This window comes from Centruroides vittatus, unplaced genomic scaffold (assembly GCF_030686945.1).
Source record: "Centruroides vittatus isolate TY-2023 unplaced genomic scaffold, ASM3068694v2 scaffold_944, whole genome shotgun sequence".
Classification (NCBI taxonomy): Eukaryota; Metazoa; Arthropoda; class Arachnida; order Scorpiones; family Buthidae; genus Centruroides; species Centruroides vittatus.
This window is the reverse complement of record NW_027122722.1, coordinates 2,163,978-2,189,201: the sequence shown is the minus strand read 5'-3', so window position 1 is coordinate 2,189,201 and position 25,224 is coordinate 2,163,978. Positions and strand designations below refer to the sequence as shown.

Genomic DNA, 25,224 nt, shown 5'->3' with positions numbered 1-25,224 from the left:
ACTTAGACAACCACATTAGAATAGATTTCCAATGGGTCCCATGTCATGCAGGGGATCTTGGCAATGAGACCACTGACTGTCTTGCCAAACAAGTTGCAAAGTCTTCAGTCACTAGTACTTTCAGTTACATTCCTACCTCGTACATCAACAATCACATCAAGAAGCAAATCTTCCTTCTCTGGCAAGACAGCTGGAACCGTAACACCACTGGTAGGCTCACCTACACTTTCATCCACAAGGTTGACACTACTGCGATTTTTTGCCACTTTTACCCTAGTTACACCCTCACTCAGCTACTTACAGGACATGGCAACTTTAAACAATACTTGCATAGATTTAACCTTGGGGACAATCCACAATGTAACTGTGGTATTCAGGAGGACCAAAGACCAGTTCACTTAGTTTTTTGCTGCAATAGGTACAATCACATTAGGGATAGTTTAATGAGGGCTGCTATTCTTGAAGGGTACAACCAGTGGCGTAGTGTGGGTGTCAGCCACCCGGGGCAGAGGAAAATTTTGCCGCCCCTCTCTTAAATAAATTACAGGGAATCCCTACAAGTCAATACAGACGGTGTTGTCAGTCGCTACAATGAGCAAGATGTCATTATTATACATTCATTTAAAGCAGGGCTTCTTAAACTTTTTTTAGTCACGACCCCATTTATGATTGTGATTTTTTCGCCCCCCCCCAAATAAAGATATATAAATATTTTATGATGATTTATTGATTAGGTAACAATATATATATGTTACAGTGAAAACGTGTTTTAACTAGTTGAAACTAGTTTTTACTGGATGTCATTGTTAAAACTAGAATTTACTGCTAGTCAAAAATGAATGTGTGTTAAAACTAGCTTTAACTAGACAAAACGGGTTTTAACAAAATGGCTTAGTAAAAACTGTTTCGACCAAGGTCATTCAGCTAACACGTTCCTATAGTGTATGATGAATTTCGTATCGCTTTAACCCTTTTCCCCCGACATCTTGTTTACGTTTATTTTGCGATTCCTCCTAGGGCAATATAGGTCAGTCAGGCGATATTATTTTAAAAGTTCACCAAAAATCAAATTATCATTATATCTTTTATTAAAAAAAACTCACTTACATTTATTAATATCTTTAGTTTTAAATACGATATTTTTCAATGCATTTTATTAGAAAAATTTATAAGAAAAAAATAATATATATCAGAACTGACACACAAACTTGATAATTTGTAACGTTTTGTGAAAATTAACATTGTCTAGTTACATAGTTGTTTGCTGGCACTGAGCCAGAAAGACGTAGAATATTGTTTTGTACAATTCGATATAACACTTATGCATGTATGTTTATTCGTTGTGAAATTATGGCACATTATATCAAACATTTGTTTAAAATCAAAATTTTATACTGCTATCAACTAATATAATGAATTATTATACTTTATTCACTTCGTATCGAACGAGATTATATCTGTTGTTAATAAATTTTACAAAAATCGATATTTACCAAAGTAACGATGAATCGGTACCCTTGAAGTTTTGCTTAAAAAGACAGGGTACCGATCGATCGGTGCCTTCGGGGACAAAGGGTTAATTAATGTTAATAACACAGATGTGTGACCAATATTTTCAACAAATATGGTATTAAATAATACAAATGTTTTAATCCCAATCATCACTTTATTTATTTCCCCCAAACATATTTATGTAGCTAAAATTAGTTTTAACTAATGTTAAAAGTTAAAAAGTTAATCTTCTATAAGTATTAGATATTAATGGTGCAGTTTTTTTATATTGTTTAAATATCAATTTCTTTAAAAAAACTTTTCTTTTCTTAAAAATTAATTGATTTAACTTCACAGTTAGTTTAACCGTTGTTATTTTGTCTGTACCGCATTTTATCAGAGACAAAGACTATTGGGTTTTATCCTCATCATTCTTTATTCCACTATGCATTTCGGGTGCAATCTTTTTCGTCTATTTTGCGCCCTCATCAGGTTGTTGATGTTTCCATCCCCAAGGCATTTCTTCAGAAATGCCTTGGGGGACGGAAACATCAACACCTCGTAACAGAATGTCTGAATGTTATATATAAAAAAAGAAATGTAACAACTGATGAGGAGCGCAAAATAGACAAAAAAGATTGCACCCAAAATGCATAGTGGAATAAAGAATGATGAAGATAAAACCCAATAGTCTTTGTCTCTGATAAAATGCGGTACAGACAAAATAACAACGGTTAAACTAACTGTGAAGTTAAATCAATTAATTTTTAAGAAAAGTTTTTTTAAAGAAATTGATATTTAAACAATATAAAAAGTTAATGTTTGATTTTAATTTTATCTAAAATCAAAACATGTACAGCAGTAAATTCTAGTTTTAACTAGACAAAACGGGTTATAACAATGACATCCAGTAAAAACTAGTTTCAACTAATATTGTGTGTACCGTCCTTGTAATCCAAATAATGATACTGGTAGACGATCATACAGCAATGGTTAGGGAAAATTTTCGTTTATTTACTCAAATGCATTTCGGGTTGGTTTATCTCCCAAAGAATACAAAATACGGTAAGGACGTATTTTGTATTCTTTGTGCAGCACTGAAGAGGGGTTGGGAGATAAACCAACCCGAAATGCATTTGAGTAAATAAATGAAAATTTTCCCTAACCATTGCTGTATGATCATCTACCAGTATCATTATTTGGATTACAAGGACAGTACACACAATATTAGTATACACAGCAACCAAACTTACTACGTTTAGTTTCAACTAGTTAAAACGGGTTTTTACTGTAACATATACATATGAAAAAATATAGTTTTAGAATTTGGTTAAAAACATACAAAAATATAAAATTAAAAATTGCACAAAAAGTTTGATATGTGTTGTAAAATTGTATTTATTATAGTTACAAAAATTATATACCCTATTTTTCATCAAAACTGCATTTTTTGCAATATCATAAATAAAAGAGAATATTGGGCAAAATATATCGTCGCTGACATATATTCGAGCCCAGGCATTTTGGCCGTCTTAGATCGTTTGAATATATTCGAGTGCAGCTGTTAAATGGTTAAGTATACAAAAATTAAAGGAAAATTGTTTTTTAATGAGACAGATGTGCTTGCTTTTTACTGCATAACAAACTAAATCTTGATGCAATGTTTGACACTGTTGGATGTAAAATCTCTTCAACATTTTTTAGCGATGAACGATATTGGGATTTGATGTGTGTTAAAGCTGAAAAAGTAATTTCACATAAATATGTGGTGTTGAATGGCAGAAGAACATTTTCAAACTCTCACAAATTATTTTCAATATTTTACATTAAAATCTCGCAACCCCAAGATTTCGCTAAGCGACCCCAAATGAGGTCGCGACCCATAGTTTAAAAAGCCCTGATTTAAAGAAAGGGGATTCCCCAGTTTTGTCACAGAATAAGTAATGAAAAATTCCGTGCTCATTTCAATCGGTCCGAATTGTAGGTGTGACAAAAATATGAAATGAAATGGTTCAAATTTTTACAAGATATTATTATTATTATTTATTGTGAAAAAATGCCGTCCCCTAAAAGTGCCGCCTGGGGCGCCCCGCCCCTGGCGCCCCGCTATGCCACTGGGTACAACTGGCCTTGCAATCCTCACTAACTCATTCACACATGTACAATGTTCCATCATCTACTCACATTTATATCCCTTAGTGGGACTCTTGAGAACACTCACTCCAGGGGCACAGATGGCAATTAACTTTCCCTTGCTTTGTTTCAACTGTCAGTATATAACTGCCTTTCAACTTTGTATTTTAATTCTTTTTTCTGTCTTCGTTTTCAGTTTAAATTCAGTTAGTTCTAGTTGTAAGCTAGATTAGGGACTCTTAGCTTGGTTTCTGGTTAGGATATGATAAGTTAGGGTTTGTGAGCTTTAGTCATCTGGTTAGGTTCGTCCTAAATTATGGTAGGTTAGTTTAGTTAGTGAGTAAGTTAACATTTAAGAATAAATAAATAAATATAAAAAAATTTGGGGTCTTGCTCGTTTGTCTCGGTCCATTCGTCTCATCTAGTTTGTCATTGTTTTAGTTTGCTTTTCACATGCTGTCTGTCTAGCTGTTAAGTAATATTAAGATTTGTGACTGCATTCAGTTTTATTAGTATTAAGTAGATATAAGTCTTCCTACTAACAGCCACTTGGCACTAACTTCTACACTTAGCTATTTGTGGCGGCACTCAATTATTGGTGTTCGCTACACTCAAGTTTTATTTTAGACCCTTTGGGGGACTACGGCCTTGCAGCATAAAAATGGCACACCAACATCTAACACAGAGGGTACTGTAGCCATATGTATGCCGTTCAGAGGGATCCTATCTTTCTCTACTTTCTATCTCCTCTCCCTCCTTCTTTCCCCCTTTCCCTTACCCTCTTTTCTGCCAGCTAAACACCTTGTGTATGGACAATGTCTTTCTTGTATGTATGTATGTATGTATATATGCATTAACAAAAAATTAGCTATTTGATAAATAATATCACTTCCAACACAAATCTATAATTATTAAAAACACTTAACATCTCAAAAATGATAGTATTGAATCAAATGCCAAGATCCAAAATTCTTATAAAATTAGAAACTGATTTTATAACAATATTTTTGTATTTTATTGAACATTTTGTACCAAACATTCTATGTTATCCAAGTTTTTGATTAGCCAAGGTACCCTTTGTGGCTGCACACCATATTAGTGTATATATTAATTTAGATATAGTTTTAGTCGTCTTTGTTCTTTGTTTCTTCTTCCTTTCAGAACTTTCCTTTCTAATTCTTTTCCCTTGGGTAGGGTGACCGATTCTTGAACCACAGAGAACAATGAAAGAAATGAGGCCCTGGGGCTGGTGAGATAAGAGAAGGACATTCTTTGACCCAGACCTTGAGGGGAACAGACATCAAATGTGGTGCTCCAGGTCGCAAAAGGCAATGACTGGAGAATTCAAGAGAGTTTGAGAAGAGAATTGGGTGTTTATTGTAGTTACAATAAGAAAAAGTGTAGTAACTAGGTACAAGCAGAAACCTAGTGAAGACGACAACAGACTTTTCAGAAAAAGGTTCAATGCAGTATCCCATCCAAAACTGTGAAGTCCAGCAAAACCCCGAGTATTTTACTCTTCAACAAAAACCTAATAACCGGTGCAAGTCTAATTAATTTTCTACAGCGAACGTTTTCGGAGTCCAAAAATGTTCGCCGTAGAAAATTAATTAGACTTGCACCGGTTATTAGGTTTTTGTTGAAGATTTGTTTACAATCTGGTGTTTTTAGGAGTTTATTAGTATTTCACTCTTTACTCTATTCTATTTTTTTAGATTTTCTATTTCCTATCATCATCTTTCTTTCCCTACTTTTAAGTTAGCACATAGGTATTAGTCATACTTTTCAGTCATCATTTATACTTGTTGCGAACGGTACATTTGTAACTGACTGCTGAAATATTGTTAGACGCTGTATTGTAATTAATTACTGTGGAGTTTGAATTCAAAAGAATCTGTTTATATATGCAAAATAAAATACTTTGTTTAACTATACTGTCACTTAGTTATTGATATGTCTTTCCTTTGTTGATCTATGTACATTTTGCGTGAACATCACACCTCAAGTGCCACATTATCTCAGATAATCAGAACTCCACTGTATTTACAAACTTTAAATGTTTTAAAACTAATTTAAAATGTTTTAAATGTATTTACAAAATTGATCCCAATCTTCTGGCAATGGTTTTGAAGGATCAACTATGTCATTCGGGTCTAAAGGTTTCGAAACTGGTTCAAATCCACCAGCAAGAAATCTTCCATTATTTTCTCGAATGTAAAAATAACCATCATAATCTCTTATAACTGAAATTTGAAAACATAAAAAAATTTACTATTTTAACAGTTTATTTTTTTATAAATACTAAAGATTTCAAACTAAATTGAAAATTTGATCAAATACCTGGCATCATTGGATCCAAATTCTTAACTGGTAAAGTATGCAGAAAATGATGTTCACAGGGATACAAAGGAATTTTGACTTGTGGATGACAAGATTCACCAATACGTCGAGCCCACTAATAAAATCATAAATTGCTATCTGATATTCTGCATTAATACAAAAAACTTGCATTTACAGAGGTTTATATTTATGTTTATTTTAAAAATATTTCAAATTTCTTTCCAGCTTAATTAGTATTTATAATTAGAAAACCTACTTAAAATAATATACTGTAAAAATCAGTCTTTAATGAGTTAATATTTTTTTATTAATATCAATATATTCCAACTCCCAGGTTTTGAAAATATAATTAAAATATTAAAATTAACAAAGCACAGTAAAAATAAATTTTGGAGATTTTTTATATTACATAATTTTATTTTTTCTAGACCTAAACCCTACTCAGATCCACTTATTTATTTTAAAAAGTAAAATAATAACAGTTTTTATTTATCATGATTAAAGAAAATGTAAGATATCTATCAATTTTATTAACACAAAAAAAATAATTCATATACCATTAAGTTTATTTAAATACTTATTTTTTTTTATAATTGCAATTGTTAAATTAGAATTTTAATAAAAGTAATTTTTTAAGCCTATTACAACTTCAATTAATAAAGTTTATTGAAAAATTCACTTGTTTATTCAAACAGATAAAAGTGTCTTTCTACTTTTCACATATTAGACAAGACATTACACAACATATTACACAAGATATCTTCTATGGATTGAGTTTAATACAGTGGTGATCGGTTAACGAACAGTTTAAATTGCAAACAAATCGGACAACGAACACTTTCACGAAAGATTTTTGTGTTCAGACAACAAACACCTCACAGAACAAACACAAGAAAAAGCAATATAAAATAATGAATACCAATTAGTCTTCTCTTATCTCCATGTAACAATTTGAAACCTTTCAGAGTGCAGATGTCTACATCGAAGCTCAATCCAGTATATACTAATTGGATAATATCCCTCTGAACTTTGAAACTCTCCCTTGTAATTCCTGTCTTTTGTTTACCTTTCTGACAGAAGAAATTTTTTATAGTCTTTGCAAGCAATTGTTAAGTTTTGCATTGGTTTTTATTTTCAAAAGATGAGAGTTTAACAGTCCCGTCGGATATTCTTTAATGTTTTAACACCAAATTTTGAATTTTGTCTGGGCCTCACATTTACATAACTTTTTTGTGCGCTAGTTGATTTCTGTTCTCTGAATTTTTGCAAGTGCTTTTCTGAACTTTTTATTTAAAAAATAAACTGATAATATTATGGAGTCTAAAAATAGCATTTCAAGAACTGTGCTCACCACAGACACCAAGCAAGAGATGATAGCCAAGGTAGGGAGTGGTCAGATGTCTGATGTCTGATATTGCTAGGCAGTATGGTTTGAACAGGTGTACAATAGGCACAATCTTAGCTAAGAAAGATATAATTAAGAAGACTGAAGCAGCTAAAGAAGTAACGAAAATCACATCTGAGAAACAAAGAACATTGAAAAGCTCATAATGGAACCCGAAACTGATCTGATGACAGAAGAACTCCAAGAATTCTTGAATAAAGAACACCAAGAAACTCAGGAGGATATGCTTTCTTCTGAAAAAGAGGGCCAATGCTGACATCTGCTATTAAAGATCTTTTGAAGAAGTGGGAGGAGGTTAGAACAACAATCTTATACTATGTTTGCACACAATCCACGACTCACTTCAATCTCATCCAGCTGTTCGCACAGGCAGTCCGCTTGACAAGAACCCGGCTATTACACGCAATGTAAAACTGGCATAACTATGCAGTAAGTTACAAACACCAACAAACAAAATGGAAGTTTTGGTTAGAAATAAATACTTTTTCTTGCCATATATCTAATTATAAACAGATGTCATCATCTCTCCAAATATCTTTTTTATTTCTCTGTTGATAGCCCGACATGTGTTCTGCAGCCATCTTGTATTTTCTTGCACGCATGGAACTGTGGGAACTCTGGACTTACGACTGGATCTAGTTTCAAGAACTCTCCTGAGTCGATTGTGATTGAACCTGTTTCAGTTAAGATCAAAACAGTCGAGAGAGGTCGCACCACAACACAGTCGCTGACCTTGGACACAATGTAGATTGAAATACTTGGTGCAAACAGGGTATTAGAATGGCATCCAAACCAGGTTGAGGTTAATAGGCTTAGGGATCTCTATAATGACAATGCTATTAATTACTTCTGAAAAATCCTGAAGAAGAGAGAAAAGCAATCGACATTAGACAGATTCTTTAACACCCCACAAACAGGAAAAAAACATGACTGATAAAAATGCAAGACAGTGTATATATGTATTTTTATTATTACATATAAATGAACTTAGTAAGAGAGTATATAATTTATTTATTTATTTTTTGGGTCTCCAGAACAAATTAACCAAATTCCCACAAAAATCTATGGTAAATCGGTTAATGAACAATTCAAGTAGCAAACGTGGTCTTGGAACAAATTATGTTCATTAGCTGATCACCCAATGTATGTATTAATCTATAAAACTTTTGAATTTTAAGTTAAATACTGATCAAACTTTCTTCTTTTCCTAATTTTACCAGTCATACAATTTAAAAAAACCATAACAAACATTTAAAATTTAAAAAGAGCCTTTTATTTTCACTTGTAAATGCATTTCAAATTCCACTGCTGTGGTATGCCTCTTCAGTACAAATTAAAAACTAAAATTCTACAATTAACAATGCTATAATTAAAAAGATTTATGGAATTCCAAAAAGTCTCAATGGGTTTTTAGTTATATTTTTTTTTGAAAATTTTGAACTCTTATAAAATTATTTAGAAGGATGTCAAATATTTGTGTCTGTATTAACTTATAAAGGTATGTAATTTTTATGGTTCTTTTCAGAATTCTGTAAATCTTTTTACTTGTAACTTTATTTATTTGTAGAATTTTAATTTTAAATTTGTAGTGAAGAGGAATACCACAGTAGTGGTATTTGAAATGCACACACAAAAACATTTATAATGCAACCTTTAATTCAAATTATCAAATGTTTTTGGCTGTTTTGAAAGGCCTTCGTCAGGAATATAATAATCAAATGATTCTTATTTTCCTGATTTTCTTATTTTATTTATCTTTATTGAAAATAAGAATCATTCAATTATTATATTTTTGACGAAGGCCTTTCAAAATGGATGAAAAATGTTTGATAATTTGAATTAAAAGCTGCATTATGAAGGTTTTTGTGTGTCGATTAATTATATGCAGTTAAACAAGAATGTATTTGAAATGTATTTACAAGTGAAAACAAGTAAAACGGCAAAGCCGTATTTGGGACAAGACTATGTCTCGGAGACTCACTACTAAGTGGAATAACTTTGATGCTCAAGCAGGTCTCATTCTCATTCTCCAATCTTTTTTGGTATCACTGGTTTTGAGTGCAATCATTCAAACTTCGCCAGCCTCATCCACGATGCATTTTCGGTGAAATTAACCTATCCATGTCAAAATTTCTTTCTGTTGCGTGTCGGCCTGGGTTGAATTTTTGTCAATGCCTAACAAAAATTCTCCATTTTTAAAAAAAATAGTCATGGCTATTGTATCGTCCGAATTTATTTATTTATTTTGCACAAACAATATACAGTTTAACCCGATTATAATGTCATCGGATGTAACGACAATCCTAATATAACGTCTTTGGCGGCGTGGCTAAAATCCTACCTTGTCTGTGATGTCCACGTCTTTTGTTCCGCCGGTAAAAATTAACTGAGAAATGACCCAGGGAAATAATTTATTTTATTTGGATCGACTACGCAATATTTACAATAGTGTCGAGATATAATACAAATCCAAGATCGGCATGGCTGTCGACTCGAAAGGTTAACTAATGTGAAGTGAAAAGCTGTCTCTCCTCATTGGAGTTCAGGAGCAAAGTGAGGTCAGAGGGCAAAGATCACATGTTGGTGCCCTCTGCCCTACACGTCAAATTTTTATCGGTCCCACTATTTTACTATACTAATGTTAAAAAACCCACTTGTAACAACATAAAACCCTGTTTTAATGTCATATTTGAAGCACTTCCAAATTTTATTTAACAAAGAAAATAACTATGTGTTCAGTCCTAAGGTCAGAGTTCACTTCCTAGAATGACTGTGGGTGGTACTCTCCCCACCTGACTTTGGTGGGGTGAGGTGCCTGTTTTGCCCGTTTGAAGCCTGCCATTTTGTATTTTATTTTGACTCAGTTCTTGATCCCCTGACTACCTACAAGTTTGGATTTTTTTATGCACAAATGATTTGGGCACCTAATACTCTATGTCAAATATCAACTCTTGACATGTATATCAACTCCTTCATACCTCTGTGCTGGTAATAAAAACGGCGGTATGATTTTATAAACAAGACCATAGTCTTTTCAATAAAAGGATGTTTTTTAATTTTTAAATGTTTGTTATAGTCTTTTTTGAAATTGCATGACTTAAAATCAGGAAAAGAAGAAACTTTGACCAGTATTTAACAGATATTACAAAAGTTTTATAGATTAACTAGCTGACCCGGCCACGCGTTGTTGTGGCTCAAAATGTATCTATTATAAATGTATAACACTTCCCCCGTGGGGGAATTTCAAAAAATCCCTTCTTAGTGTACATTCTCTTGACATACCCTATTAAACCACAATCAAAAACACATCTAAAATAGTATAATAAAAGCCGAGTTCTTCACAGTAAGCCTTAATCCTGTCCCTCTCCCCCGCAAGGAAATATCGAAAAATCCCTTTTTACTGTATATTCTGTTGACGTCACCTATTAAAACGCAAAAAACTGCATCTAAAATAGTATAACAGAAGCCAAGTTCTTCACGTAAGCCTTAATCCTGTCCATCTCCCCCCAGTGGGGGGAATTTCAACATGTATATTATATAAAAACATGTGCATATTCGAATGCAACATTGTGTCAAAATTTCAAAGGAATCGGTAGGAACAAACGAATGTTATATTTTATTTATATAGATAGATAGAAAATGATCTGCTTTAGTCCATTCTCACAGAAAAGCATAATGCCTCACAGAAAAGCAAACTTAGGTCGTCAGAGTTAGTGCCATCTGTTGGACATAAAAGCCTTAATACATATATAAAGATATTTTTGGAAGGGGGGAAATGGTGGTCTTTACATATGCCACAAACCTTTGCGGGAGTGTATTAAACAACTTCCAATATTAAAAAACTTCCCAAAGTTTCATGGAAATCGGATAAATGGTGTAGTAATGCATGAAGGACAGACTGACAGACATACATTCGTTTTTATATATATAGATTAAAATATAAGTTTTCAAAATATTTAAATTTATGAATTATATAATATAAAACATTAATTTAGTTCATATTCAGTATTTTAAAGTAGTTTAACAAAAGTCTTGAGAATTAAAAATAATCAATAAGACATTATGATAATTCATGTATGATAAATATTTCATATTTGCTTCATCTCAGATAAAAAACAAAAAAATTACAATTTTACGATTTCATTATAAAACAATGCCTATTGTTTCATAAATAAATTTAATATATGCATTATTTCTTTCTATTTATTAAGAAATATATGTTATTTTACTAATAGTTTTTAAAAAAGCTACACTTTATTTTCCTTTATCCTCTCTGCTTTATGATGACCCTTCATCTTACATTATAATTCTTGCCTGACATATCACAATGCAAATAAAATAAATTCTTACAATGTTATTATTTACACTCAAACCTGTTTTTGTGCGGTCTTTTTTAGTGCAATTTTTTATACGTGCAATGTGTTTTGTGCAATTATTTTTGTGCAGTATACCAATTTGATTGAAATTCATATACCGCGCACAAAAAATCACACAAAACAAATCGCACAAAAATAGACCGCACAAAAACAGGTTTGAGTGTACAGAAATTTCACAAAAAGAATTCAAATTAATTAAATTCAAAAATGTTCATAATATGAATAATTATAGAGACTTAAAGGATATTTCTCTACATAGAACTGCACATACTGGAATGTTTTTAAAAACTTTCTGTTATATGCAGTTTAACAAGTAATGAAAAAAAAAAGTTTAAAAACAAACTGTCCTTTTTAATTATTGTCAAATCAATACATCAAGTTAGTGCACAAATATAAATCCAACAGATATACAATATTAATAACTGATGGCAATTTTATGAGATATTAAGCACTTACCACACCAGCACTATTGACAAAATAGTCACAATTAATGAGTCCTTTATTAGTTTCGACTCCACTCACGCAATGTCGCTCATTAGTGATGACTCGTTGTATGCTACAACCTTCTACAATTGTTGCTCCTAAAATAAATATTTTAATATTAGTCAAATTATGGTGAAATTTAAGCAATAAAGTTTAAACATTTACGTGCCTTTTTTGGACGCTTCGCTAGCAAAAATATTACAGATATTAATAGGATCTCCAACACCATCGCTAGGAATCCAAAGAGCACCCTGTATAAATTTATTTTCTAAATTAAGACAATAAAATTTCAAATTATATAATGTAATATTAAAAATTTTAGTTGTAAATATTGAGATATAAAGTAGAATATTCAAGTAAAGAATAATAGTTAATTGAAATTTTGTTTTAGCTTGTAGAAAAATATATCTTAAGTTACTCATTGTAATTTCCAGAAAGTATGAATAAAACAACAACAAATAACAGAAAGTTGTTTTGTTAATTGATGGAGTGGAGAATACAATAAAAACCATGTACTAAAATATATAATAATATACCAGGTGATCATAATTAAAGTTGTCATATTCAGAGGACTTTGTAGCTGGGGGTCAATTTCTCCATTCCCAAACATCTAAAGTAATTCTGAATACCTTGTTCAAAAAATAATTGTTTTGTTAGATAGTGAACAAAATTTCAAGATTTTCTGTAAAGCAGTTGCCAAAATATAAGCAAACAAAAAGTACAAAAACTCGCCAAAACAAATACATTTTCTTCTTTTCTTCATCTGGCACTACAGATGCTTGTAGAGAAAAAACTACTAAGTCTAGAAAGCTCCAATTTTAAACTTAAGCCTTTCTTGTTATCAGTGGTGTGTGAGTGAACCTTCCAGGTCAATAGGTCAAAGTTCATAGAGCTATTTCAGTTTTATGCTTAATTTTATGCTTATAAGAATAAACTAGCATCCAAACAAATTATTTTCATTCAAAATGTTATCCAGAATAACAAAAGCTCAAATTTATGCCAATTAAAACTTTTTATAACAATTTTACTAAATAGTGTATCGAAAGCATTCAGTCCAAATGCTTTTAATAAGCTGTTATGTCATCATGTTAGCTCACAACATAATGGCAAATTAAAATGTATTTGGACATAAACATAGATGACGTCATTGTTTAGTTACATTATTGTTTCTATCATCAAAGTTCACAGTGATTTCCTCTGTGGCAATTTTGCTAAATTTTATGATTATAGGCCTAAGGTAGCATATAAATGGACTATCTATATTCATGCCATCCTATTCCTAATGACTGTGGATTTCTATCCTTTTCAGATGTTTCAGCCAAGGCAGTTTCATCACTCCGTATAGTAGTCACATATGACATTGAAAGAAAATAGTGTCTCAACAGATACCTAGTAAGAATAGAAAGTTACAAAACCTTCTAGATAGGGATGGCAGTTAACTTCAAGGAGAGACACTCTATTTTGTCAGCCTAGAGAATGCTATTTGAGATCATCTAATTCAGTGTATTGTATCTGACATGCACAACTTTGCATATTCGATCAGATAATTTAAAAACACGTTCTGTTCTATGATTTTAATTTTTTGTTGTCCAAACACATAATCTTAAGCATCCTGATATAATGTAAATCATCAGTATCAAGGTTGTAGTATAGTCTAAACTTATAACATCTAATGTTCTATTAATATTGTAAAATTATGACATAGTCTAAACAACATAACATAGAAGAGATTAATATGAATTGAAGCTTATTTATTTTAACATAAAGATAAGTAATAGAAAAATTAAATTGAGTAAAAATCAATATTATGTTTTATGAAGACAACAGTTTAATTTGTCAGTTCCAGACTAACTGTAACCATCAGTTATTTTTATTATTGTATTGTACAATTTTAATTAATTTTAATTTAGTATTTTATGTAATTTTATACACAGTGCACATAATGTCAGTATATAATCTGTGTTTTATTACAATATTTTAGATATTTATTGTGTTTACTGCCATATGTCTAATCTTTAAATGAGCTGATGAGGGGTCTCTGTACTGAAATGCATTCCCATATTAATAAAAGTTATATTTGAATAATTGAGTCATCCTGATGCAATAAGCACTTTTCATTTAGCTGTAATGTGATAGGCTATTCATTTTAATTTTACTGTGAATGTCAATTGCAAAGTGGGCATTACACTTGTATGTTCAAAGAAAATAACAAATGGATAGCATGCAACAATACTGTAGTAAAAAAAGTAAATAGCCACACAATGCAATAAAATGTGTACATACTTATTCTTAGAAAAGCTTAATATAACAGCTTATGATTTATTGAAATTAATAAGTAATGTATTAAAATGAGAGTATCTGTATTTCTTTCAGAATAAACACTTTCAAGCCTTCATTAACCAAAAAACAATTGATATTGAAACAAAAACATCTTAGGTGTAAAAAAATTGTACCAAGTAATAACTTACAGCAATTTAAATGACAGTCAAAAGTTTTCTTAGGAGTTTTATTTTGTTAAAGATAAGCTTGGTGCTTCGAAGCAGTACCCACAAGAGTTTTACTTATATTACTGTTGTTTATAAATTACTTCCAAGTACCAAGCTTATCTTCATCAAAACAAAAAAAAACCCCATAAGAAAAATTTTGACTGTCATCTAAATTGTGATAAGTTTTTACTTGGTGCAATTTTTTTTACATATAAAGCAACAAAAAATAAAAGTGATATTTAACTTATAAGCTACATCATTATTAGCTGTAGATCTTTCTGGTAAATAAAAAATGTAGGTTATATTATACTTTAAATTCCTCTAATTTAATTTATAATTATTTGCTTACCTCTAAGTTTTTCGTGCTAATAATTGGACAATGTTTTTGAGCTGCCTCAGGTGATAATAATTCACATTCAACATCTACCATTCTAAATTAAAAAGTAAGAAATGTATTCTCAAAATAATTTAGATTAATTTTATTTAATCTTATAGAAAAAATTATTTATAAATTTCAATTACTTATCCCATTTGCAAGATTTTTACTCTTACTTTGCAGCAGCAGCTAAACGTCTAAATTCGATCATTCTATCTTTCTTCCTAGCTAACAGTAAACTCCCACATTCTTTCCAACCTAAATTTAAAAAATTGTTTTATAATGTTAAGTAAATATTTATTACTGTTATTTGCACTTGATCCTGTCAGGCTCATTAGAACCAAGCTCAACTGTACTTTAATTTTTTTGTCATCCATTCTGTTTGTATGTAATAACTTTCCTTTGACATTGCTAGGTAATTTATTGTCATTATTTTAAAATTAGATCAATTATTTCAGCAATTATAAAGAAAATGTTATTTCTATATTAAAAATGTAAAAATTTATCAATTTTATACTAATTGCCTTTATAAATTTCTTCTACAGTCAATATATCACAGATATATTACTACTAATCACATACTGAAGTGATTCTCAAAGTGGGGGTCGTGAAAAATATTTGGGGGGGTCGCTGAAAAATTGATGCCAAATCAATTTTTTTTCAAATATTTTATAAATTTACTATAGATTCATATTTAGAAATAATAGAAATAAAAAATATATAAAATAATTTTTACTTAAATAAATTGCACATATAAATAAAAACAAAATAAATATTTAAATACGAGCCTAAATATAATATTCATAAATTTGTGCGCTATTGGGGAATCCCCCGAGTTCCACTCTCCGCCTAAACTATGATAGAACAGCGTTGTCATTTGGAACGATGTTCGCTAGCAGCGTTGCGTCTGTAGGCAAGTCGACTTAGGTAGAGCGTCGATTATCCGAAAACCGATCAACCGAAAGCGTTTCATTCGGCAAATTCGAATTTCCGCTAGTGCTGTGGCGCCACAATATTTGGCTATGTCTTGGGATACTCCGATATTATTTTAGTTGATATGCGTTTTTAGCTGGCAACACTGGCGCGACCATGAGAGGGACTTAAGGACGCGCCAGTATTTGAACGAGACTTTTTCCCATCGTGAGTGGTAAGTTTTGCTTGTTTTTCTGAGGACTGTGTTGTGCTGAATCGGAACGTTTCGAGACTAGATTAACTTCCGAAATATAATGTTTTTTGTTTTTATATTTTTCAATATATTTATTTTGTTTGTGAAAAATAAAGAAATAATTTTTTAAAAATTTCATTAGTCTTAACATTGACAAAAATTCAACGCAAAGCGACATGCAACAGAGAGAAATTTCAACATGGAATAGATTAATTAAACAAAAATTAACTCGTCCTGAATTTAAATTAACCCCCCTCCCTCCGGGATGTTTTTCTACACATACTCATTCTTCGGGGGTCGTTTGAAATTTTTAAGTGCAAAAGGGGGTCGCGGACCAAAAAGTTTGAGAAACACTGACATACTGTATACAGGGTGTTTTTTATCTTGAGACAATGAAATAACTTAATTGGATCTCATTATTTTGGGAAAAAGGTATAGACAAAAGTTGTAGGGTTTCAAAGGGCCAATCAATAGGTGACCTTCACCTCCAAGGTCATTTGAGGGTCAAGTCTGTTTTTTTCAATGGGAACATATTTTTGACCCCAGCAATGGAAGGACCGGGAAATTTTACAACCAGATATACCTTTGACCTTATGGTCTATGTCAAAGGTCAAGATTATTTTAAGGTTTAAATTATAAGCTTTTTCTAATGGGAAACCATACTTTTTATTACTGGAATAGGTAGGGAGGTAAAAGTTACATTTATATGGAAAGAGTAGGAAATTTCACAATCAGCCATGACCTTGAGTACCCCAAATTTGACCTCTGAAGCTCTTCTCAAGTGTGATAATTTTAACTCATTGTAGACTGCATAACTTATCAAAACAACATACTCAGAACACCTTATAGATTTGCAGCCATGTTTATTAGGTACTAACAAACGTTTTTGGTCGTATTTAACGACCTTCTTCAGGAAATATCCAAAAAATCGAACACAAAGACAATCTGCAGTAATGAACAAGCATTTGGAACGTTTTTAAAAATATTTTAAAGAGAATTGCGTGCGCCATCTCTACATCAATGCGTATTAAATAACACAATACATGAGAATAAAATAAAAATAAATAACTGACAATGAAAAATAATATGCTCCATGGAGACATTAAAAATAAAATACAAACATAAAAATACGGTGCAAACCGAACGGCGTAAAGAACACAGGGAAGGAGAGGAGCTGTGCGGAGACAATAACTAACGGGTTCTGTCCTTGAGTAAGCTTCCGCTTATCCGCTTTTCTGACGTTTACATACCACCTAAGCACCAGGCTGCAGATACTTTACTAGCCTCTCTGAAGTTGATAGATTGTCCTTTCTGGCTTGCTTTGCAGATATGCCAAGCTTCTGTATAACGGAGGTGCTTTATGTTGCGAACTGTTTGTATTAATCTTGCTTGGGCCCATTCAGCTTGGACTTCTTGGGGATCTGCCAGGACGTAAGTCGCCAACGCTGTGCATGGCTGTTCGCTTCTTATATTTCTCTGATGTTCCACCAGCCTTTCCTTGAGTGATCTTTTGGTGGCTCCGATGTAAAACAGTTTATTCTGCCTCCGTGTGTCCATAATTGGGATTCTGTAAACCCCCAGAAGGGAGTTAGTGTCCATGGCGTCTTTATCCGCTCTTAACAGCTGGTATATAGTAGGATTCTGTTTATATATTATTCTTTTGTTTGTAGCGGTTCCTATACGTCTATAGATGCTGCCCAGTGCCGCTCTGTAGTCCATCAATCAAGTTATTGTCTCCGCACAGCTCCTCTCCTTCCCTATGTTCTTTACGCCGTTCGGTTTGCACCGTAATAATAATAATAGAGTTCAACAATTTTGTTTATTAAGTACGATTTAAATGCGATATTTTGTACTTAAATATAGCATTTTTTTGGTATCAAGATAATAAAATATAAATAGATAGCATTATTGAATTGATGTCACGGGCCGTATCTTTGACATGCCTACTCTAAGGTATCCATGGAGAAATATCTTGGCTAGCCAACATTAGTTTTGCATTTAAAAGAAATCCAACAATTTTTTCTTTGCCAAGGAACAATAAAGAGATGCAATTGATCTTCACTACCTGGCATTTACATGATTGCTATTTTTGATAACAGGATAGATCAGCACTATGAGTACATTGGAGCTACCTGCAGACCATCGAATATTACACTCGACAAACATTGCTACACCATTTGAAAGGGTTTGTGCAGAATGGCCCTTGCAGCCTTTGCTTATGAGAAGGATGTCCAAATGGCTTTCAATAAGATGCATATCTTACATAATATATCTCAAGTATCTTGAAAACCTGGAAATTTAGTGACTAAGATTTTGCCATTAATTTTAAGGACACATCTTCGGTATCGCATGCATGGAAAGCTATTAAAAAACACTGCACATATAACCAATATCCAGCAAGAAATTACAAGAAAGCAAAATGTTTTCATCTGTATTTAACAGACATTGCCAGACTAACCAGAAGGCTATTTATGAACATCTCTAACCTTATTTATATTTTTAGTTGTTTCTATTTGATTTTTCTTGTTATATTTATTTTTATTTACATGCATTTTATTTAACCTTCATTTAGTAATTTATTTTAATTTTTTCTTTACCATTCTTCCATGCTGCAACCACCAGCACAAATTTGGAGTTCCATTTTATTTAAATTTTGTTCTTTGATTTTTTTGTTCTATGTAAGATTCTATAACCTGACGATGGCTGTTAAAGACAGTTAAAAACATTTGTTCTTATAATAAATTGTTTTTTTTTTAAACTAGATTACAGGTATTACTGTGTACTTTTATAGTAAATATTGTAATTACATAAAAAATAAGTTACTTTTATATATCTTGTAATTATTTATTATTCAATTTTCTACGCTTAAAAAAATTTAACTCTAACATAAAGTAGGAAATTTTCATGCAAAATAAAGATGAATGAAATTTACTGATAGTTCATATTTGATTAGCACACCTGAATAAACATTATAGAAAAAAAACAAAAAATATCCAATTGTGTAATAAGGAATAACATTTTCTCCCAAAATAGATAGGCATCTTAATTATTATTTAAAATTTACCTGTATTAAAACCTTTCTGATGAAATTCTTTATATAAATTTATGCTATACTGACAAATCCTGCTTTCTATTGGAGAATGTTTAATCTGCCCTAATAAACCTGCTCCTTGCCAAGTTGTTCCACCGCCAAGTCTAATTTAAAAAAACATGAAATTTTATTTCTAATAGACTTTGAAATAACAAATTAATTTCTTACAAAATTTACCTTCCTTGTTCTATTAGCACTACATCTTTCCAACCAAAATCATTAACAAGGTGATAAGCAACAGAACATCCAACAACTCCTCCACCACAAATTACTACTCTTGCATTAGTTGGAATTTTATGAGAAATAAAATCCCATGTTATATTATCTTGCAATACAGAATGCTGCAATCTTAGAGATGTGAGAAAGTGTCTGCACGTACACCAATGACGACGAAACCAATTCTGATTTAGTGGTAATTTGAAATGCATAACTGAAAAAATTTTTTACTTTTAAATTCTAAATAAAAGTAAAATCATATAAAATAAATAAATAAATATGTACTTTAATTAATCATAATTTATTTCATAATATTTTTATCTTTAATAATTTATAAGTAACAAAATCTATGAAATTATAAAATTTTTATTTATTTATAAACATATCATATACATGTTATATCATTCATGTTGGCAATATATTTAAAATATATAACGTAGACTGAAATTACAATTTAAAAATTTGAAAAATTAGCAATTAAATACACTACACAAATTAAATTCAATGTTAAGCTTTCAAAACAGCACAACTTCCAAACTTCTCATTCCAATCCAGATATGCCTGCAAATCTTTCTCGGACACAGTTGCTTTAACCTGTTTCAAAGCATCTAAAAAATCTTGCAGACAAATCGGTTCCACCTGATCTCGAGTGATGCGTTCTATGTCTGCAAAACTTATTTTTCGAATCGGTCCCAGAGCTGCTTCTTTACATAAATTTGCCATGTCGGATCCGGAATAGCCCTCTGTACTATTTCCGATGCTGACAAAATCTTCGTTGCTTAAGACATGTTTATGTTCTTTCAAAAGCGTTTTAATTATCTGTATCCTGGCCGTCATCTCCGGCAACGGCACATACAGACGTTTTGCCAATCTTCTCCGAACCGCCTCGTCCAGTTCTTGCGGTCTGTTTGTCGCACCAATCAAAAGTAATCTTTCGTCTCCATTTGTGGTGGCGCCATCGAGCTGGACGAGAAATTCCGTCTTTATCCGTCGCGAAGACTCGTGTTCGGATTCTGACCTCCGAGTCAAAAGCGAATCTATTTCGTCTATAAATATCACCGCCGGCTGACGACACCTGGCCACTGCAAAAAGAGCCCTAACTAACTTCTCGCCCTCGCCTATCCATTTAGAAGTCAAAGAGGCAGCACTCACAGAAAAGAATGTTGACTTAGTCTGGCTGGCGATGCACTTTCCTATCAACGTCTTTCCCGTTCCAGGTGGACCAAACAACAACACTCCCTTGGGAGGTCCTCTCAGTCCAGTAAACAAATCCGGTCTCAGCATCGGCCATATAACAATCTCTTTAATTGTCTTCTTCACAAACTCGAGACCCGCAATGTCGTCCCAAGAGATGGGAGGACCGTGGTCCACTATTTCGTCAAGCATCAACTCCACCATCTTTGGATCGACGTGCTTCATCGCTCTGTCGGTTGGGTCTCCAAATCCGTTCCTGTTGTCTGGAGACTGTTCCGGAGTCCCTGAATTTCGTCCAGATGACATAGTGACGGAACGGTTCTTGGCCAAAACTAAAGATTTACTGTTCGGTTGGAAGATTCTCTTCTGTTGAGTTTCGGTCAACAGCCGTTTTGCCGACACGAACGGAAGGCTCTTTGAATTATTTTTATTCAAACTCATCTTCTCTCCAACTCCGAGTATATTTTCATCACCACCGCCACTCCGCCAAACGCGAGTCCCTCCGTTCTGACGGGACGTCTCGGCCACTGCGGCATCACAGTCTGATCTCGTCTTCTTCGCCAACTGGCGAGATGGGGACAGATTTCGCTTCTGGCCACCCAGAGCGTTCTGTCTCTCACATCCCATCCATGCCTCATTGACAGACGAATCGCGACCGTCTCCAGAAAATGCGGCAGAAAGACACTCTGCAACCAAAGAGAGGTTTCCCCGGCCCCATTGACGACAGACACCCGGAACGTCCACCGAGCAGGAAGAGACAAGTTCGGACTTCCAGTGCTTTCCATCTTGCTTCACGGACGAGATTTTTAAAGCTTCTGCAGCATAACTGGAATCATCACCGACCACATCGACTTCACGTTCGTGCAATTTCATGCGTTCCCACATTAACAATTGTGCCGCATCAGAGGAGATTTGTTTAGACAAAGCGGCGTAATTCAACTGACTAGCGATCAAATAATTAACATTTTTAACCTCCAACTTGTCTTTGGAATCCTTACGCGAATTACAATTCCAATAATCTCTTATTATCTGATATTCAGTCATATTACAATGAAACGAAGAATTTATAATTCGAAGATATCAAATAAATAATAAGTTGCTACTCATTTACAAGACATTTTAAATAAACAAAACGCATAAAATCGACAAAGCCTCTCACCGCTTGTCGTCCTTGGCCATCGACATCTAAACTTAGAATTCGACGTAATTACATTTTGGCTCGAATAATGTGTTTATAATATATTATTTCAAATTTTATTTTAGCTTGAAAAATAAAAAATATTTACGGGGATAATATTGATGTTTGAAAATACTAAAAAGAGGAAAAAGTCTTTCGGCTTTCCCCCATACTTCACTCTAGGGGCGGAAAAACTGACATTGCTCTGAGCACTGAGGTCCTTTCTCGAGACCGTCGATGGTTGGCCAGATCCACAATGGGCGGCCAGATGAGGAGCGACGTATTCCGGACGGGCCACCAGGGGCGGACTGGCCATGTGGAAAATGTGGAAAATTCCACATGGGCCGTATACAATTTGGGCCGTTTTTCTAAATACAGTATGTACAGTACATAATATACCGTTTTGTTCGGTTTTATTTTTAAAAAATTTCATTTATTTTTTTTTCGTCAAGTAAGATAAATTTCAATTTTTAGATGTAATATAGATATATGTGTAGGCTTTTATCGTTTTCCGGGCCTACCCGAGTCTGAAGTTAAATTAGTCCGGCCGACCCGAGTCCAACATTACATTGACCCGACTCGGCCCAAACGCAAAGTATTCTAGGAGAAAAATAATCAAAACAGACAAAATTGATCATTTGTTTACGTTGCTAGAAACTATTCACCACCCCTATGAATCTTGCTAACTTTGCTAAACTTTGAAAACACGAGTTGTTAGTTTTCCACCCAGCCACCAAAACGCTGACTGTAGTCATAACAGATTTAATGGCCAATTATATCATTTCCTTTATTTTAGGTAAGTAAAAATTTTATTCAATAATAATTTCCTTATATTCCAAACGATTTAATTAAAAATAATCTATTCTTTAGGTTCAGCTAACTAATCTTTAGTTTGCCATTCACCCACGGTGGCGTTGCTTGTAGATGGGCAACCTGCGGCATTGCACAAAATATTACAAAGCAATATAACGCTATATAAAATAAAAATTTTAAATATTAACATCTAGTCGTTTGTAATCGTACTAAATATCAAGAGCCCGCTTCGTATATATATTCGACGCAACTAGAGTTGGCCCTTGGGTTGAGTCATTTTTGCAACTTTAAATATGAATAGAAAAAAAGACATTTTTTAAATTTATGGGCTTGGCCTGTAATAATTTTTTCCACAAAAAAATTTTAAGGCCAGTTCGCCCCTGCGGGCCACCCCAAAAACAACTTGTGTACTTTATTACTCGTATAGAAATTATTAATATTTTAATAAGAGAAAAGTATAAGCAGCAACTTCTATCACAAAACAAGTGTCTCCGATTGGTTTTGTGGCTTAATGTGTCAACATTTTATCGAAGTTTTAAAGATAAAATTTTTTATGGACTAAGTACACCAGACAGAAATTTGAAAAGTACAGCGCAATCTCGGTAATCCGACGCATAAGGAAACGGAACAGTATCGGGTTATCGGAAGTTTACATATTTTGATGAATTAACAATTTAAGCATAATGAAGACGTGTTTAAAGATGTATACAATTGATAATGTAAACAACTGAACACAAACAAATTTTACAGCGTGGAGTCAATTACTGATAACACAGCAAAACATAAGTTGTACTATTGAATCAGTTGAACTTGCGTTAGGACCTATCGAAATATTCCAGTGTACTACCGCCTCCGGTAGTCTTGTTGTGAATTTAGTTCGCACTAAATTTAATGGAAAAGTGAGCCGACCTTAGGGAATATGTGGAGGTACGGTATTTTTGGTGGGACATTTCAGGAGATCTTTTGATTTTATATTTACACTAGCAGATGAGCCCGGCGTTGCTCGGGCAAAAAGCAACGATAGCAAAGATTAAATTACAGCCGATCTTACCCGTTTTCACCGGGTGCAAGATTAAGTCCCCCTGTTTCCAGACTAATTAGAGAATTTTTACATGGTCTAAAAATATGTTCGATTTTCTGCAAAAACGCAAAAAACCGCATTTAAAATAGTAAAGCCAAGTTCTATAAAATAATCCTTAACTCTCTCCCTCTCCTCCGCGGGAATAATTTCTAAAAATCCCTTCTTAGTGTGCCTTTTCATGGCGTACCCTAAATGTGTACCAAATTTCATCTTTCAACTCCTAACCGTTTGGGCTCTGCGCTTATTATTATCATTATCAACCCATCTCTATAAGATTGGTTGACTAAATAAACAAATTTTAAAAAACTGTTAATAACATTCAATACATATTTAGATTTTAATTTTTTGAAAAGTCATAAAAACGCTAAACTAAAATTCTTTTGTTAAATAAAAATAGTAATAATGAATTCCTATTGCAAATAAAAATAATAATATATACTGAATTATACTGTAACAATATACTGTAATATATAGGGTACGTTCGTTAAGTCGAACGAGTTAAACGCGTTAGCAACGAATCGTTCGAAAAGTAGTAGTCTCGCTCGGTGGGCATGCTCCGCGGTGATGACGTATCGAACGAAACCCTAACGAAGCTGACGAAGGAAAGAGTTAGTTTACTTCGTTAAGAAAATGGCGCCCGACGATATCGATGTTTCTAGATCTACTCGAGTAGGCCGGATGGTCGAGCGGTAAAGGTGGCAGCCTACCGCTCTGGGGGACCCGGGATCGAATCCGAACGGGTCGAATAATCCCCAGGAATTTTTCGGGGGTGGTCCGTTCGGATATGTCGGGCCCCGTCCCTCACCACCCGGTCGTCCCATTGTGGGCCTGGCCGAACCCATAATGGGCCTAGTAAAAAGAGGCCCTCTTAGTGCCCACAGGGCGGAAAGAGTTAAAAAAAAAAAAAAAAAAAAAAAGATCTACTCGAGTGTTTAAATTGTGAATTAAAAAGTGAAATGATTGAAATAACTGTCCATCCGAAGCAACCTAAGAAAAATATTTTGGATAAGGCTGCACTAGCAACATTCGTATCTTCGATTTTAGAAACAGCCATTTAGTTACAACCAATCGTTGAAGTCTAACGAAACAAGAATAATGATGACGTCATTCTCGTTTAACTCGTTTGACTTAACGAACGTACCCATATTTAAATAATATTTAGGGGCGCTCCTAGTGGCCGTTTTTGGCATACCGTGGCAGAAACTACACAGTTTTTCAGTTTTATATAGTAGATAGTATTGTGTTAAAGATACTGTATCTTTTTCTGAGCAGTATAAGATGACGAGCCTAACAATCTTTAATATCGTGCTAAATATCGCGGCACATTTAGTGGGATCTGGAGTTCGAACTGCTCAGAAGCTTGTCTAGATTTGGCAACAGTGCTGGTAATACTCAAG

General features: G+C 33.1%; 2 protein-coding genes across 4 annotated transcripts in view; both read right to left on the bottom strand.

Moving 5' to 3' along the window:
* LOC136990492 (pyruvate dehydrogenase phosphatase regulatory subunit, mitochondrial) overlaps positions 1-22,148 on the bottom strand; it is a 39,838-nt gene extending 17,690 nt beyond the window's left edge. The window contains exons 1-9 of one of the 3 annotated variants that reach the window (XM_067288877.1): positions 21,916-22,148; positions 19,524-19,776; positions 19,320-19,450; positions 15,267-15,348; positions 15,064-15,145; positions 12,394-12,496; positions 12,202-12,323; positions 5,965-6,079; positions 5,721-5,867 (exon numbers count right to left, since the gene is read on the bottom strand). In XM_067288877.1, the coding sequence (XP_067144978.1) occupies positions 5,721-5,867; positions 5,965-6,079; positions 12,202-12,323; positions 12,394-12,496; positions 15,064-15,145; positions 15,267-15,348; positions 19,320-19,450; positions 19,524-19,774 (1,033 nt within the window). In that variant the 5' untranslated portion in view covers positions 19,775-19,776; positions 21,916-22,148. Of the gene's footprint in view, positions 1-5,720; positions 5,868-5,964; positions 6,080-12,201; positions 12,327-12,393; positions 12,497-15,063; positions 15,146-15,266; positions 15,349-19,319; positions 19,451-19,523; positions 19,777-20,052; positions 20,187-21,915 lie in introns of those variants that run through there. The other 2 variants (XM_067288879.1, XM_067288878.1) reach the window with 2 other exon arrangements.
* Positions 20,070-21,946, bottom strand: LOC136990496 (fidgetin-like protein 1). The gene has a single exon (XM_067288883.1). The coding sequence runs from the start codon at positions 21,798-21,800 to the stop codon at positions 20,070-20,072; it is 1,731 nt and encodes a 576-aa protein (XP_067144984.1). The 5' UTR covers positions 21,801-21,946.
* Positions 22,149-25,224: the final 3,076 nt, after the last annotated feature.

Bases quoted from the DNA above. Each gene is read 5' to 3' on its own strand.
- LOC136990496 (XM_067288883.1), bottom strand. From the start codon at position 21,800: ATGACTGAATATCAGATAATAAGAGATTATTGGAATTGTAATTCGCGT.